This window comes from Macrotis lagotis, chromosome 1 (assembly GCF_037893015.1).
Source record: "Macrotis lagotis isolate mMagLag1 chromosome 1, bilby.v1.9.chrom.fasta, whole genome shotgun sequence".
Classification (NCBI taxonomy): domain Eukaryota; kingdom Metazoa; phylum Chordata; class Mammalia; order Peramelemorphia; family Peramelidae; genus Macrotis; species Macrotis lagotis.
This window is the reverse complement of record NC_133658.1, coordinates 693553584-693569729: the sequence shown is the minus strand read 5'-3', so window position 1 is coordinate 693569729 and position 16146 is coordinate 693553584. Positions and strand designations below refer to the sequence as shown.

At 34.6% G+C, this 16146-nt stretch overlaps 1 protein-coding gene across 8 annotated transcripts in view; it reads left to right on the top strand.

Annotated features, from left to right (window-relative positions):
- Positions 1-16146, top strand: part of UBR3 (ubiquitin protein ligase E3 component n-recognin 3) — a 291086-nt gene that overhangs the window by 98850 nt on the left and 176090 nt on the right. For all 8 annotated transcript variants that reach the window (XR_012474268.1, XM_074215740.1, XM_074215735.1 and 5 more), the window contains 3 exons: positions 4670-4849; positions 5966-6099; positions 13675-13761. Coding sequence is in view for 7 of the 8 variants with exons in the window: in XM_074215740.1 (XP_074071841.1) it covers positions 4670-4849; positions 5966-6099; positions 13675-13761 (401 nt within the window). In the remaining variant the exon portion in view is untranslated. The remainder of the gene's footprint in view (positions 1-4669; positions 4850-5965; positions 6100-13674; positions 13762-16146) is intronic.

Below are 16146 nucleotides of genomic sequence, written 5' to 3'. Positions count from 1 at the left end.
GAGTAATTTGTATTTACTGCACTAAATGAACCCTGAACTGTTGTTTTATATACCTGCAGTGATGAAGGTGCCAAATTTAGTTTGGATAAAGATGTAAGTTCTGACCTTTTAACGTTATTAAAGATCTCAAGGCAAATTTCACAAAAACAGGAGTGTTGGAACTAGTATTTGAAACAAATTTGCGTTTGATTCAGTAGTCTTTTTATGTTATGTGATTTTTTTTTAAGTGTGAGGTAGTCAGACTTTAGCATCATGAGAAGTAATTCCTCTTCTCCTCACTATCTCTTACCTCCCATATCTTGTCTGTTGCCAAGACCTGTTGATTTTATCTTTGCAAAATCTCTTAAATTTACTTCCTTTTCTACTCTGACATTGCTACCACTTTGAGCAGGCCTTTTATCACTTGATTATTGAAATTGTTTGCTGTGAATTGATGTTGGGTGAAATGAAGAGAACCAGAAAAAATTATAAACATTCATAATAACACGGGGTGATGATTAACCATGATGAACTTGTTCATTTTAGCAACACAATAATCAAAGACAATTTTAACAGACTTGGGTTGGAAAATACTATCCACATCCAGAGAAGGAACTATGGAGTTTAAATGAAGACCAAAGCTTATTGTCTTCAATTTTTAAAAGTTGTCTTATATATTATCTCTATTTTTTTCTGATTCTTCTCTAATAAGCATGTTCATTATCTATCTTTGTTTAGTATGTTTAGAGCTTATATTGCAACCACTGGCTACATGGGTTTTTTTCTGCCTATGAGGAATCATTATTCAGACTTGAGAATTCAAGGGTGGAAATAAAAGAAAAACTTATTAAAATGGTTATGAGACATAGGAAGAGAGAGAGAGAGAGAGAGAGAGAGAGAGAGAGAGAGAGAGAGAGAGAGAGAGAGAGAGAGAGAGAGAGAGAGAGATAAAAGAGATAAAAGAACAACCAAGCAACATTGCTGGGCCATGGTCAGAGAAGATTGTGGGCCAGGGTCTAACCCAGGTTTTTATGTCTTGCCTCTCATCCAGAGGGCAGAAAATGAACTCCCTTTCCCTATACTGGACCTGGAATTAGGTAGAGGGTAAAGCCTAAGGAGATCAGGATACAAATCAGGAATGGGGGGGGGGTCTCCACCCAAGCAACTCTTAAGATTACAATTGTTTCTGGTACAATGATAATTCTCTATTTCAAGTCAATTTACATTTCAAGAGCCAATTTACTTCTCCTTTCTGTTACATGCACAATTCTCTTCATCTTTCAAAATGAGATTGTTTTCTGTCACAGGAAGGGGTGAGAGAAGGAAGGGAGGGAGAAAAATTGTAAAACTCAAAACCTTGCAAAAAAAGATTGATTAAAAACTACCACTACATGTAGTTGGAAAAACAAATAAAATATTTGAAAATAAATGAATATATGTAGGATTGACCCCAATAAATAAATACATAGAAAGTAAATAAGTATATAGCTCATGAACACCCCCCCCAAAAAAAAAAGAATTAGTTTGCTATAGTTTGCCTGTGCCTGAAGTCTCTCCCCACTCCATTCCATCCTTCATTCAGCCACAAAAGTGATTTTCCTAAAACACAGGTCCAACCATGTCACCACCCCCACCACCATTACCTGAATAAATTCTAGTGACCTTTTTTTTTTTTTAAAGGTTTTTTGCAAGGCATATGGGGTTAAGTGGCTTGCCCAAGGCCACACAGCCAGGTAATTATTAAGTGTCTGAGGCCGGATTTGAACCCACGTACTCTTGACTCCAGGGACAGTGCTTTGTCCACTGCGCCACCTAGCCACCCTCTAGTGACTTTCTGTTGCCTTCAGGATCAAATACAAAAATCCTTTAGCATTTCAAGCCCCTTCTAATGTCGCCCCTTTCCACTCTTATATCTTAATGCGCCCTCCATGTACTGTTTGATCTTTTGACTCTGGTCTCTTGGCTGTTTCATGAATAAAAAACTACACCTCTCAGCTCTGGGCATTTTCCCTCTTCCTGGAGTGCTTTACCTCTTTATCTTTGTCTACTGACTTCCTGTCTTCCTTTAATTACCACCTAAAAATTCCTTCTTTTCCTGGAAACCTTTTTCTAACCTGTCTTTAATTCTAGAGTCTTCCCTCTATTTCCTGTTTATTTTTTATGTAAATTGTTTGTTGACCTTTGTTTTCTCCTGATCCTCCTAAGCTAGATTGTGAGTTTCTTGAAGGCCATGACTGCCTTTTTTCCCCTCTTTTCTTATCTTCTGCACTTAGCATGTAGTGTATGATACATAATAAACCCTGAATAAATTTTTGATTGTTTGATTGTCTCAAAGCACAATGATCTGAATTTAAATGAACTGGGAAAGCTGTGTAGAAGCAAAACTTTTTTAATAGACTTTTTTAAAGCTCTCTTTCATCTTTTTTTATTTTTTGTTTTTTTCTCTTTTATCTTAATACCTGTGTTTTTGAAAAAAATCTTATTTGTAAATAACTGCTATCTTGATTTCCATAGAGCAGTAAAATAATACCTTAAAAGTTCTCACTTGAATTCCAATGGCAACTACATGGCAGTAGAAAGACTGTTGGACTTGGAATATTTAAGTCTTAGGTTCAGATCCTGTCTCAGATACTTAACTATCTGTGGAACTCTGGACAATTCACTTAACTTCTCTTAGCCTCAGTGTCCTCATCTGTAAAATGGGGGGGAAAATGAGAATATTTCCTTTTCAGGGTTGTGGTGAAAATTTGTTTAGAGGCTGACTATTACTATGCTAGCTAATTTGTATGAGTTTAATGAGATGGGAGAGTTAACAAAGTCATAAGACATTTTACTTAAAAGAAAATTAAATTAACAGACTCAGAAATAACCCAAACTAGGTGGTGCAGTGGCTAGAGCACTAGGCCTTGGTGTCAGGAATACTTCTGTCCGCTTCATTTTCTTCAATTGTAAAAAGGGGATGATAAGAATACCTCCTTCAAAGGGATGTTGTGAACCTCAAATGAGATAATATTTCTAAAGGGCTTAGTCTGGTGCCTGGCACATAGAAGGTGCTTAATACATGCTAATTCCCTTCCCTTATTAGTTTTTGTAAACATTTAAAAATCCATTCAATTTTTCCTATTTTCTCTTTTTTCCTACCTCCCCGCCTTGAGAAAATAAAACTCTTAGCAAATGTGCACAATCAAGCAAAATAAATTTCCTACTGCTTATGTCCCCAAAATAAATTTCACTTTTTACCTGAATCCTTCACCTCCCTGTCAGGAGATAAGTAGTGACATATTTCTTTAGGGGTCCTTAAGAAAAGTTGTTGGTCATTGCGGTCATTGCTTTGATGAACTTTTTTTTTTTTTTTTTGCAATGCAATGGGGTTAAGTGGCTTGCCCAAGGCCACACAGCTAGGTAATGATAAAGTGTCTGAGGCTGGATTTGAACTCAGGTACTCCTGACTCTAGGTCTGATGCTTTGTCCACTGTGCCACCTAGCCACCCATTTTGATGAACATTCTTAAAGATTGTCTTGCAAAGTTATCTGTCTTTACTGTGTTGCTGTCATTATGCTGTTCTTGTTCTCACTTCATTCTTCATTAGTTCATACAGTCTAAGTTTATTTGAAAATAACTTTTCCATATTTCCTTTGGGACAAGAGTATTTCATCGACTTTGGATAGCATACTTATTCAGGCATTCCCCTAGTTGATGAGTATCTCCTTAGTTTCTTGTTCTTTGCAACCACAAAATGAGCTGCTATAAATATTATTTGAATATATGAATTCTTTTCCAATTTCATTGGAAGGACCAGTAGTAATATTATTGGGTCAAAAGAAATTTTTGGCCATGGTTCCAAGTTGCTTTTTACAACTTTTGTCAATTCATATCTCCACCAAACATGGTCTCTCCAGTATTTGTCTCTATTTTTTTATTACCTTTGCTAACCTGATGGATATGAGTTGTGACTTCACAGTTGTTTTAAATTACATTTCTCTATTTATTAGTGATTCAAAGCTTTATAAACATATTTATGAATAACTTGGATTTTTTTTTCTTAGATAAACTGCTTGTTCGTAATCCCATCTCCTTGTTGTTTAGGGAATTGCTCTTATTTTTATAAATTTGAATCTTTTCCTTTTTATGCCTTGGGAATGGGACTTTTTCATAGGAACTCATGGAAGAAAAAGTCTTTTCATCAATAGAGTTTCATGGGTGTTTAGATTAGGGTAACTGCATATGTGTAATAGAATGGACTTTATAGATATTAATTATGAAATGTTATAAAGTGTTTTTTGATGTACAAGAATTTTATTGAATCATATTTTTAACTCTTTCTCTTTAATATTGGGTCTTTCAGAAATATTATTTGTAAATAATAGATATCAATTGTTCTTGAAATCCAGTAATTTCCTTATAGTAGTAGCAAGATAAAAAGTATTTTAAAAGATGTCACTAGAATTCAAATGCATTTGACAAGATAGGATAGTTTACTAAGTCACAGGCTCATTTGATGATGAGAAAAATACACTATTATTATACTTAGGGAAGTAATCATGATTATTTTGTTAACACACAATTTCCTCTAGTCTATTTGATGCAAGTTGTGTTGAGTCTAATCTAAAATTTTTTGGTACTCAATTTTTAGAAGAACAATTCTAAGGACATAAATTTGCTGGTGAGTAATTTTTTTTTTTCTTTTAGATGAAGAAAACAGTTTACATGTGGTAGTGAACTGTGGAGAAGCACTACTGAAGAACAATACTTACTGGCCCCTTGTCAGTGATTTTATCAATATCCTTTCTCATCAAAGTGTGGCAAAGAAATTCCTGGAGGATCATGGTTTGTTAGTTACTTGGATGAACTTTGTGTCATTTTTTCAAGGTATATTTTTATATTGTTTTCTTTTCAATTGCATAATATTTACTATCAACTGTTAAAATAATTTGTAATTAAGGTATGATACACATTGAGAGATAGTGAGTAGAATACTGACCTTAGAGTTGGGAATACCTGGGTTTAAGTCCTGCCTCTGAAACATAATAACTATATCATCAGAGAACAAATTACTTAGTATTTTAAGGACCCAGGGAATTTCAGATGAGTATTTGCACTGATAGTGAGGGAATTCCAAACTGGGAATTCTGACACAAATGGACGCACAGATCTGGACCAAAGAAATTATAAATAGAATTTTAAAATCAGGGTTTGTTCCATTATTATTATTGTTTTTATTTTCATGAATGTCAGTCTAAAAATTTTTATTTTTTTTATTTTTTTCAAGGGTTAAGTGACTTAGCCAAGTCACATAGTTAGGTAATTATTAAGTGTCTGAGACTGGATTTGAACTTAGCCCCTCCTGATTCCAGGGTCAGTGCTCACTGTAACATCTAGCTGCCCCCCTAAAAACAATTTATTAATAAGGTAGGAAACAATTTTTAAAAGTCAATCCAGAGGCTGCACATGCAGTGGAAAGAGCACTGGATTTTGTAGCAAGGTATCTGGATTCAAGTTCTGACTGCTCTCTTCATCTTTTTGACTCAGATTTATTGTAAAATGAAGCACTTGAACTTGATGATTGCTGAGTTTCTTTTTACCACTAATTCTTTGAATGGTTAGATTCAGTGAGATAAGCTGTTTCTTTTAAAAAATTTTTTACATAGGTCTATAAGAATTTTTCTAGATATTAGCATGCATTAGATATTTATCTAATAACTATTTTGTATATATGCCCCATTAAGCTTGTACAGCTACATGAGGTAGCAAGAGGAAGCAATAGAAAACTTAATGAATAGAAAGCTCTTTTAGGGTTGTCAGACATAAACAAACTTAAACATTTTTGTTTATTTTATGAAATGAATCCTAATTGGTTAATTTAAAATATGCATGATCATTTGGAAGAATATGCCTAAGAATATTAGACCAGATATTTGATTATTAACTTTTCCTCTTTACAGTTTTTAATGGTTGTATTTGTTAATCTTGATTTTTTTTTGAAAGGCATGAACTTAAATAAACGAGAACTAAATGAACATGTGGAATTTGAATCTCAGACCTATTATGCTGCATTTGCTGCTGAGCTTGAGGCTTGTGCACAGCCAATGTGGGGACTATTATCACATTGCAAAATTAGGGTATGATGAAAACATTTTTATTTTGATGTCTCTATATATCTATATGTGTTTACTTTTTAAGTAATTCTCTTTGAAATTTGTACCTGATAATTAAGTACCAACTTGGATTAGCTTTGTCGTGACTTGCTTGGTTAAAATTCTAAGAGCCAAAACTTTTGGCACCCGGATCAACGGAAAGTCTCTTCCTAATCATTTCATACTATGGTTACTACTCAGCATTCTATAATACGTATATACAAATAGCGGTACTTTTTTCTTCCAGTTTTTTTGGCCAATGGTTACTATTACTTACATTCCACAGAATGAGGTCAAACTTTGAATGAGTTTTGCTCACCACTGTTAGAAGTCACAAACAACATAATTGTTAGCATAACCATTAAATAACTCTTAAGCAGTTATATAGGAATTTATATAGGAGATAGTTTTCAGTAACTAGTCATTAAAATTAAATGAGATGTTATATAATTATATGAGAATATATATATGTGTGTGTGTATATCTATATATCTATATATCTATATATCTATATATCTATATATCTATATATATATATCTGATTGGATAGAACATTTTAGATTTTATAATACCTCTACATTTATTCACTTTTTTTTTGCAAGGCAGTGGGGTTAAGTGGCTTGCCCAAGGCCACACAGCTAGGTAATTATTAAGTGTCTGAGGCCGGATTTGAACTCAGGTACTCCTGACTCCAGGGCCCGTGCTCTATCTACTGCGCCACCTAGCCGTCCCTTTATTCACATTTTCTAAGCAATAAGCAAGCTCCCACTTTTCACATTGTTTTGGTGTGGCAATTATTTATAGTTTATAGGTTTATCTTTACTTTATATTTCTTTTTGTTATGATTGACAGTTTTCATTATCTCAGGAACTAGGAACATGCATAGCATATTTGGATGTGATTAGTAGGCCATTTTTGGCTAGTGTTGTAAGAGAGCATATAAAAATCTAGTGAGAAAGAAGTTTGGAAAACTATGTATTTGATTGCCTGAATTCCAGTATGAGAAGTTTGTACCTAGGTAATTATTAAGTGTCTGAGGCCGGATTTGAACTCAGGTACTCCTGACTCCAGGGCCCGTGCTCTATCTACTGCGCCACCTAGCCATCCCTTTATTCACATTTTCTAAGCAATAAGCAAGCTCCCACTTTTCACATTGTTTTGGTGTGGCAATTATTTATAGTTTATAGGTTTATCTTTACTTTATATTTCTTTTTGTTATGATTGACAGTTTTCATTATCTCAGGAACTAGGAACATGCATAGCATATTTGGATGTGATTAGTAGGCCATTTTTGGCTAGTGTTGTAAGAGAGCATATAAAAATCTAGTGAGAAAGAAGTTTGGAAAACTATGTATTTGATTGCCTGAATTCCAGTATGAGAAGTTTGTACCTTACCTTGTATACAGTAAGGAATGATTTTGTTTGTACCTTACCTTGTATACAGTAAGGAATGATTGAATGGAATCCTATAGAAATAGGATGAATTAGGAGAAGGCCTGAAAGCCGGAGAAGTAGACATATTTTTGTAATTATGCGATCCTGTATTATGGTTGGTGGCTGTGAATGGAAAGGAAGGAAAACAATACAGAGATTAGTAAAAGTATTAGTTTTGGTTAAGATGAGATGACTGGGGAGGAGAGAAGTAAGCACTATCCTTGTCTTCAAGTATTTGAGGGTCACAGTGGAGCAATTTTTTAACTCCTTAGTTAACCATTACACCATATGATAAAAATTCCCTTTCTTGTAAGATGAAGTTCATTTCCTGTTCTTCATGTCTTGAGTTGTTTGTGCTTGTTGGTGATTATTGAATTCATGATTTAAAAAATTAAAAAAATTGCTTATGTTACACATGTACAGTTATAAGAAATTATGATTTCTTATAACTGTGTTTTTAGTTTATTAATTTGTCTTCAATAACTATTTTATGATGTTTTTAGCTCAAATGTAAGGGGAGGAAAACAAAATCGGCTTTAGGCTGGCCTTGATCAGTTCAAGGACAAAGTTCTTTTCTGAGCTGGAGTCTAAAAATTATTTCTGAGTAGATGAAAAATATTTTATTACTTTTTCTTTTTAATAAGAAACTGGTCATATATTAGTATCATTTTTCCCCCACAAACTATGAAAAGATTCACCTTGCATTTTAGTATTATATAATCTCAATTCTGAAGAGCTGGTACTAGTTGCCTAAACTCCACAGTTTTACCAACAGCAAAGGTCATCCATTTCTGTAAGAGAGGGATAGCATTTAATAAAGTACAAGTGAAGCTTAGCGAGATGCAGGATTCTTGACTTGATAAGGAAAAAAAAAGATGAAATTAAGTTTTATGTGAAGAGTAACAATCTAGAGATGCTTTTATGTTGTCATGAAGGCTATTTATGGTTGAAAGATATATATTGCTTCTTAGTGCTGATGGAGCTACATTGATTAGCAATTGGGACATGATTGTTGAGAGATGAGTTGAATATTTCTGGTGTTCTCAGCAGATCATCAATCATTGTGGAAGCCATTGACTGTTTACCTCAAGTTGAAGCCAGTCAGTCCCTAAACAAAACTCCACCTAAAGAAGAAGTTTTGAATGCCATTAAGCTCCTTTCAAGTGGCAAAGCACCTGGTGCTGATTCTATTCCAGCTGAGATCTACAAGATGGGAGATCCATTGCTCATCCAAAAGCTGACTAAAATTTTCTAGATTATATGACAAGAGGAAGTTATCCACCAAGAGTTGAAGGACATCATCTCCATTGTCCATAATTATAAAGGTAAAGGGAATAAATTGTCCTGTGACGATCACAGGGATGTTTCTCTTTTAAACATTGCTGGTTAGATTCTCAATAGGCTGATCGTTTACCTCAAAGATGGTCACCTCCCTGAGAGTCAATGTGGCTTCAGATAATGTTGAAGAACAATTGATATGGTCTTTGTTGCCCAACAACTACAGGAAGAATGTCAGGAACAGAACAGAGCTCTCTATACAAGATTTGTAGATTGACCAAGGCCTTTGATACTGTCAGCCATGAGGGATTATGGAAAATTTTGTCAAAATTTGGTTCCCTAGAAAAGTTCATCAGTATTGTCAGTACATCAATTCCATGACATCATGCTTGCCTGAGTTCTGGATGATGGATGATGCTTTAATGATTCCCAGGTCACAAGTGGTGTGAAGCAAGACTATATCCTTGCTCCCTTGCTCCAGTGTTTTCAGCCAAGTTATCAAACACCTTTACTGAGGATGAACACGGATTGAAGGTCAGCTGCACTGATGGCAAATTCTTCAACTTGAAAAGACTGTAATCCAAGACCACAGTAGAAGGAGTGTTGGTGCATGATCTTCTGTTTGCAGATGACTGTGCACTCAATACAACTTCTGAAGCTGAGATGAAACAAAGTATAGATTGAGTCTCTGCTGTTTCTAACAATTTTGACCTGACAATGAACAGAAAGACACAAATGCTCTAATAGTCAGAACCATGCCATCCATTGTAGAACTCTTGGTTACAGCAAATGGAGAAGTTTTGAAAACTGTCGATAAGTTCACTTTCCTTGACATTGACAGTGTCCTTTCCAGAGAAGTACACATTGATAATGTGATTGACACATTCATTGCCAGAACTAGCTCATTGTTTGGGAGGATCCAGAAAAAGTGTGGGAGAGAAGAGGCATTAGATTGACTAGCAATCTGATGGTCTACAGAATTTTCATGCTGATCTCATTGTTACACACCTGTGAAACCTGCACAGTCTACCAGCATCATGCCAGGAAACTGAATCACTTCTATTTAAATTGTTTTAGGAATAATCTGAAGATCACCTGTCAGGAAAAGTTACCAGACACTGAGATCCTTTCTCAGTCTAAACTGCCAATGGCCTGGCCATGTTGTTCGAATGCCAAATGTATATGTGCCAAAAAGACTATTTTATGGAGAACTCATACAGGGCAGGCGTTCACAGGAGTGATGGAAAAAGCAATACAAGGACACTCTAATGGTCTTTTTGAAGAATTTTGGGAATTGATTATGCAGCCTGGAAGACACTGGCACAGGGACTACTTAGTATCTGAGAGGGTGCTGTGCTTTATGTGCAAGGCAGAATTGAAGCAGCTTGAAGAACACATTGAGATATGAATGTTTAGAGAATTCATCCCAAATATTTACAATGGACTATTTGTACCCAATCTGTTGTAGAGCTTTCTGAGTTTGTATTGGTCTTACCTGTCACAGTTGGACACACTATAACTCATCTCTATCATAGTGATTGTTGTTTTGGTCTTCTTTGATAACAAAGGACAGAAACCATCACCAATCACCACCACCACCAATAATATGTATCTCTAGATTTTAGTCCTGAAAAACTTAGTTTGGAGGATAAGTAGTAGAACTTACTGGGAGCAAGCAGGAGTACTGGGGAATAGTAATGAAGATGCCTGTGAATATTAACATGTCTGAAAGTGTTGACCTGGAACTTCAACTGTGATAAAGCAAGTTTTACTTGATGTTGGTATTGTGGGAAGTAAAGGCAGGGTTAAAGGAGAGAAGTCCTGATTAACTTGACTTTATTTTGTATATAATTGCTCTGTGTTTGTGTGTGTCTGTGTGTGTGTGTGTGTGTGTGTGTGTGTGTGTGTGTGTATAGAGGAGTTCTGAAGGGCGTTTTTTGGGTGTATGTGGGTTTGAAAATGAGATTGTCCATTTAAATGCTGCACAAGATGTTGAGAGATACAGTGAGCTTATTTTGTGAATGTGTGTATTTTCCTTTCCTTTTTTTTTAATTCTGAGTTTACATATTTTTTTTCAGAAGGACTTTTCTACAACTTTTTAGAATTTGAGCATGGGGAGGAGAGCAAGAGACAGATGTTGCATAGGGTATTTAGACTTTCTCCCTGCCATATCATTGAGTACCAGTGGTGAGCATTGGGACTTGAATTTCCCAGACTGATATGTTTCATGGCCTGAGCCACTATATCTGTAGCTATTGGAGATAGTTAACTATAGTGGAACTAAACTGTCAGCTTGTAAAACTAATACTGGAGGACAAAATGAAGTATAAGACTATTTTTCTTTCTTCTCAGTTTTTCTTTGGGCTAGTTACCTGATCCAAACTCTTGGACATGTGTTTCCTCCCTTTAATTTTGAACTTCTAGAAGATTTGAAATCAATCTCTCTCTCTCACTCGCCTCTACCTCATCTTTGTGCTCACTAGCCATTGCAAGGGTAGGACTGGTGTGAGTCATTTGGGCTGGACTCTTTATGAAGTAGCTTGAGGAGTAAGTTCTCTTTTCATCCTTTTCCAGGTAGAAAAATGAAAACCTGTTAGATTAATCTGCCATGTAAACAGATTTTTAGTTGATTGAGAAAAAAAAGTATCTCTTGAATCTTTTATCTGTGGTTTAAAAAAAATCCAGCTTTTGAAATGCAATGGCTAATAATGGAGATGACTAGTTATGGGAATTTTGAGAATTACACAGGAGTATAGGGTTGAAGAAAGGTGTTTTTTTTTTTAACAGTTATAAACTGTTTTAAAACAGTTTTTTTTAAAACAGTTCATGTTAAGGGTATTCCAAAATTATAGTGAGTAGAGATAGAAGGAACAAAAAAAAGGTGATAATCTTCATTACAGGTTTTTTTTTGTATCAGTTAATTGGCAATGACTTGTAGAATTTGACTTTTTACTCTGATTAGAAATGATTCTTAAAAATAAGGATACAATAAATGTATTTTCTGGATTGTCATAAAGAAGAGAAAAAACAACCATTGAAAAATATTAGACAGTGCTAAGTTGTTTAAGTAGCCCTAATTAAATGAAATATTCATCTATGGATTTTTTTAAATTTGAATTTTATTTTCAGTTTCAGATTTTCTCTTTCCTCCCACTTATTGAGAAATAAGAAAAATAAAAACCCATCACTAACATGCATATTCACATAGTCATGCAAAACAAATATCCACATTATTTGTGTCCTACTTTCCCTATTCCCCCACCAAAAGAAAGACAAGAAGAAGAATCATGGAAATATACTTCATTTTATATTTTGAGTCTTTCAGTTTTCTATCTCAAGGTGGATATGAATCTTGTGGAATTGTGGTTTTTTATAATATTGTTGTTACTGTATAAATTGTTCTTTTGGTTCTGCTCACTTCACTTTGCATAATTTTGTATAAGTCTTCCAAGGTTTTATTGAAACTTTTCTCCTCATCATTTTTGAAAGTCCAATATTCCATCACATTCATATACCATAGCTTTTTTAGCTATTTCTTAATTGATGGGCATCTTCTCAGTTGCTAATTCTTTGCCATCACAAGAGAGCTGCTCTAAATATTTTTGTACATATGGGACCTTTCATCTTTCTTTGCTCTCCTTGGCATATAGAACTAATAGTAGAATCTCAGGGTCAAAAGGCTTAATAGTTTTTTAGTTCCAAATTGCTGTCTAGAATGGTTGAACTAGTTCACAGCTTTCCCATTTATTCATTAGTGTATTTTCCCAATCCTCTTCTACATTTTTTGTTTTCTTTTTTTGTCATTTTAACTAATTTGATGACTGTGAGGTGACCTAAAGTGTTCTTTTGGGGCAGCTAGGTGGCGCAGTGGATAGAGCACTGGCCTTGGAGTCAGGAGTATCTGAGTTCAAATCTGGCCTCAGACACTTAATAATCACCTAGCTGTGTGGCCTTGGGCAAGCCACTTAACCCCATTGCCTTTGCAAAAACAACAACAACAAAAAGGTTTTAATTTCTGTTTTTCTAATTAGTAGTGATTTAAGATTTTCTTTATTTACCTATTGATAGTTTTGCTTTCTTCCTCTGAAAACTACCTATTCTTATCCTCTATCAACTGAAATACTACTCTTTTTCTTGTAAATTTGACTACTTCTATTTATTTTTAGAAATTACTCATATTTCCATACATTCACCTTGGAGGAACTACTCAATGTTCTGGGATTCATTTGTAGTTTTTTTTTTTTTTAGCATTTCATGGATATTAGTTCAGCATTATAGTTATCCTTTTTCCTTTATTCCCAATCCTTAAATACCTCCCTCCTTTGTTCCAATAATACCTGTCCTTGATGTTTCTCATATGCTTATATTTTTATTGATACTGCAGTCTACTTATATTCTTCTCTAGGAATGTAATCTTCCTGAAAGTCAGTCTGTTTGATTTTTGTCTTTGTGTGCCCTGGCTCATTATGATGTTTAGTATTTATTTCTCAAGTGAAATATGCAGAGGGGTCATTTATCACTAAATTGAGGCAAGTTAGAAAGCTCAATGGATATGGAGTGCTTCACTGGTTTTTAAAAAGACCTGACTTCAAATTTGGCTTCTGAACTTGGGCAAGTGAAATTACCTTAATCCACTGGAGAAGAAAATGGCAAATTATTCCAGTATAAATTTGCCAAGAAGACTTATAAGGTTATGAAGAATCTAATATAAGGACTGTTGTGAATGACTGAACAACAAATCATAAAATTACCTATTGTCTTAAGTTATTGGTTAATAGTCTATTTGCCTCTGTAAATTTCAAACATTTACAGTGTTTTTTTTTTTTTTTTTTTTTTGTTCCTTTGTAGGAAACACAAGAATATACCAGAAATGTTGTTAGATATTGCCTGGAAGCCCTTCAAGACTGGTTTGATGCTATTAACTTTGTAGATGAGGTATGTTTTTGTCATAACATTTAGCAAAACTATTTGACTTTAAATTATAATCAGAGAATAATACCTCTCAAATAAAATGAGAAACCCAAAATTAGATTGTTATTCATATAAGGTACTATTATATCTTAAGTGAGTCTTAACATAGATCAAGAATATAAACTAGTAGCAACTGGGGGAAGAGTGATTTTACACTTAGGAATGGAACTACACATTGATGACAAGGATCACCAAAACTGTATTACTTGAATCTGAAGTGAATAAAAGATAAGCCTAGGATTTAACTGTGAAGGACTAGACACCATACATATTGTGAAATAATAGTTATACAATTAGATTAGCAGTCTAATCTTTAAGAAAGAAATGTCATTTCTTATGGGAATCAAGTATCATTATTTACATGATGTTAGTTTGAATAGTTGCTAAGATAATACAGTTAAAATATCTTAAGAGTCAGAAAGTGATATATAAATTAGATATCTTAAATCTTAAATTCTACTTGGGTGACAGAAGCAAATAAATAACACTGATTTTGTGGGATCTTAGGAGACCACTTTTGTTTAGCTTCATAAAAATGTGATTTCAAAAGGATTTTAAATGTTTACAAATTTTTGTATTATTTAATGAAAGAATATGAGATTGTATGTGGAGCTGGAAGTAGTATATATTATAGTGTATAATGCTTTGTTGGAAAGTATTTTTTTTATTTTTTTCCACTTTATTTTTTATTTTTATTAAAGATATTATTTGAGTTTTACAATTTTCCCCCAATCTTGCTTCCCTCCCCCACCCCCACCCCACAGATAGCACTCCATCAGTCTTTACTTTGTTTCCATGTTTTACCTTGATCCAATTTGGGTGTGATGAGAGAGAAATCATATCCTTAAAGAGAACAGAATTCTCAGAGGTAACAAGATCAGACAATAAGATATCTGTTTTTTTTTTCCAAATTAAAGGGAATAGTCCTTGTACTTTGTTCAAACTCCACAGCTCCTTATCTGGATACAGATGGTACTCTCCTTTGCAGACAGCCCAAGATTGTTCCCGATTGTTGCACTGATGGAATGAGCGAGTCCTTCAAGGTTGAACATCACTCCCATGTTGCTGTTAGGGTGTACAGTGCTTTTCTGGTTCTGCTCATCTCACTCAGCATCAGTTCATGCAAATCCCTCCAGGTTTCCCTGAAATCCCATCCCTCCTGGTTACTAATAGAACAGTAGTGTTCCATGACATACATATACCACAGTTTGCTAAGCCATTCTCCAATTGAAGGACATTTACTTGATTTCCAATTCTTTGCCACCACAAACAGGGCTGCTATAAATATTTTTGTACAAGTAATGTTTTTACCCTTTTTCCTCATCTCTTCAGGGTATAGACCCAGTAGTGGTATTGCTGGGTCAAAGGGTATGCACATTTTTGTTGCCCTTTGGGCATAGTTCCAAATAGCTCTCCAGAAGGGTTGGATGAGTTCACTGCTCCACCAGCAGTGTAACAGTGTCCCAGATTTCCCACATCCCTTCCAACAATGATCATTATCCTTCCTGGTCATACTGGCCAATCTGAGAGGTGTGAGGTGGTACCTCAGAGAAGCTTTAATTTGCATTTCTCTAATAATTAATTATTTAGAGCATTTTTTCATATGGCTATGAATTACTTTGATCTCATCTGTAAATTGACTTTGCATATGTTGGAAAGTATTTTAACATGTATATATCATTTGTTCCTCTCTATAGTCTTATAAAGAAGACAAGATATAATATTTACCCTTATTTTGCTGATAGTGGGAGATTGAAATCCAGAGAAATTAAATGTTGGGGGCAGCTACGTGGCACAGTGGATAAAGTATGGGCCCTGGTGTCAGGAGTACCTGGGTTCAAATCCGGTCTCAAGACACTTAATAATTACCTAGCTGTGTGGCCTTGGGTAAGCCACTTAACCCCATTGCCTTGAAAAAAAAATCTAAAAAAAATAAGTTCTTGATAGAGAGATAGTTGCTCTTAAAGCTTCCAGTTTCCTTTTTAGCTAATCATACTCTTTTTCCATTAACATATTAATAGAAGTCAGTTTGTTTTGAAGAAATTTTAAGCCACATGGACACTGGTAGGAAGGTATCTGATTAGAGTTTTGTGTTAATTTTGTATCAGTTTAGGCTAAATTTCCATTTGGTATCAGGATTGTTTTGGTATGTTGAATTAAATATCCATCATTGATTCTAATATTGACTAAAATATAGTTTAAGTGCAGCTAGGTGACTCAGTGGATAGAGTACTGGCCTTGCAGTCAGGAGGAAGTTAGAATTTGACCTCACACACTTGATATTTACTAACTGTGTGACCTTGGGAAAGTCACTCAACCCTGCTTGAGTGCCTCACATCCAGGACCATC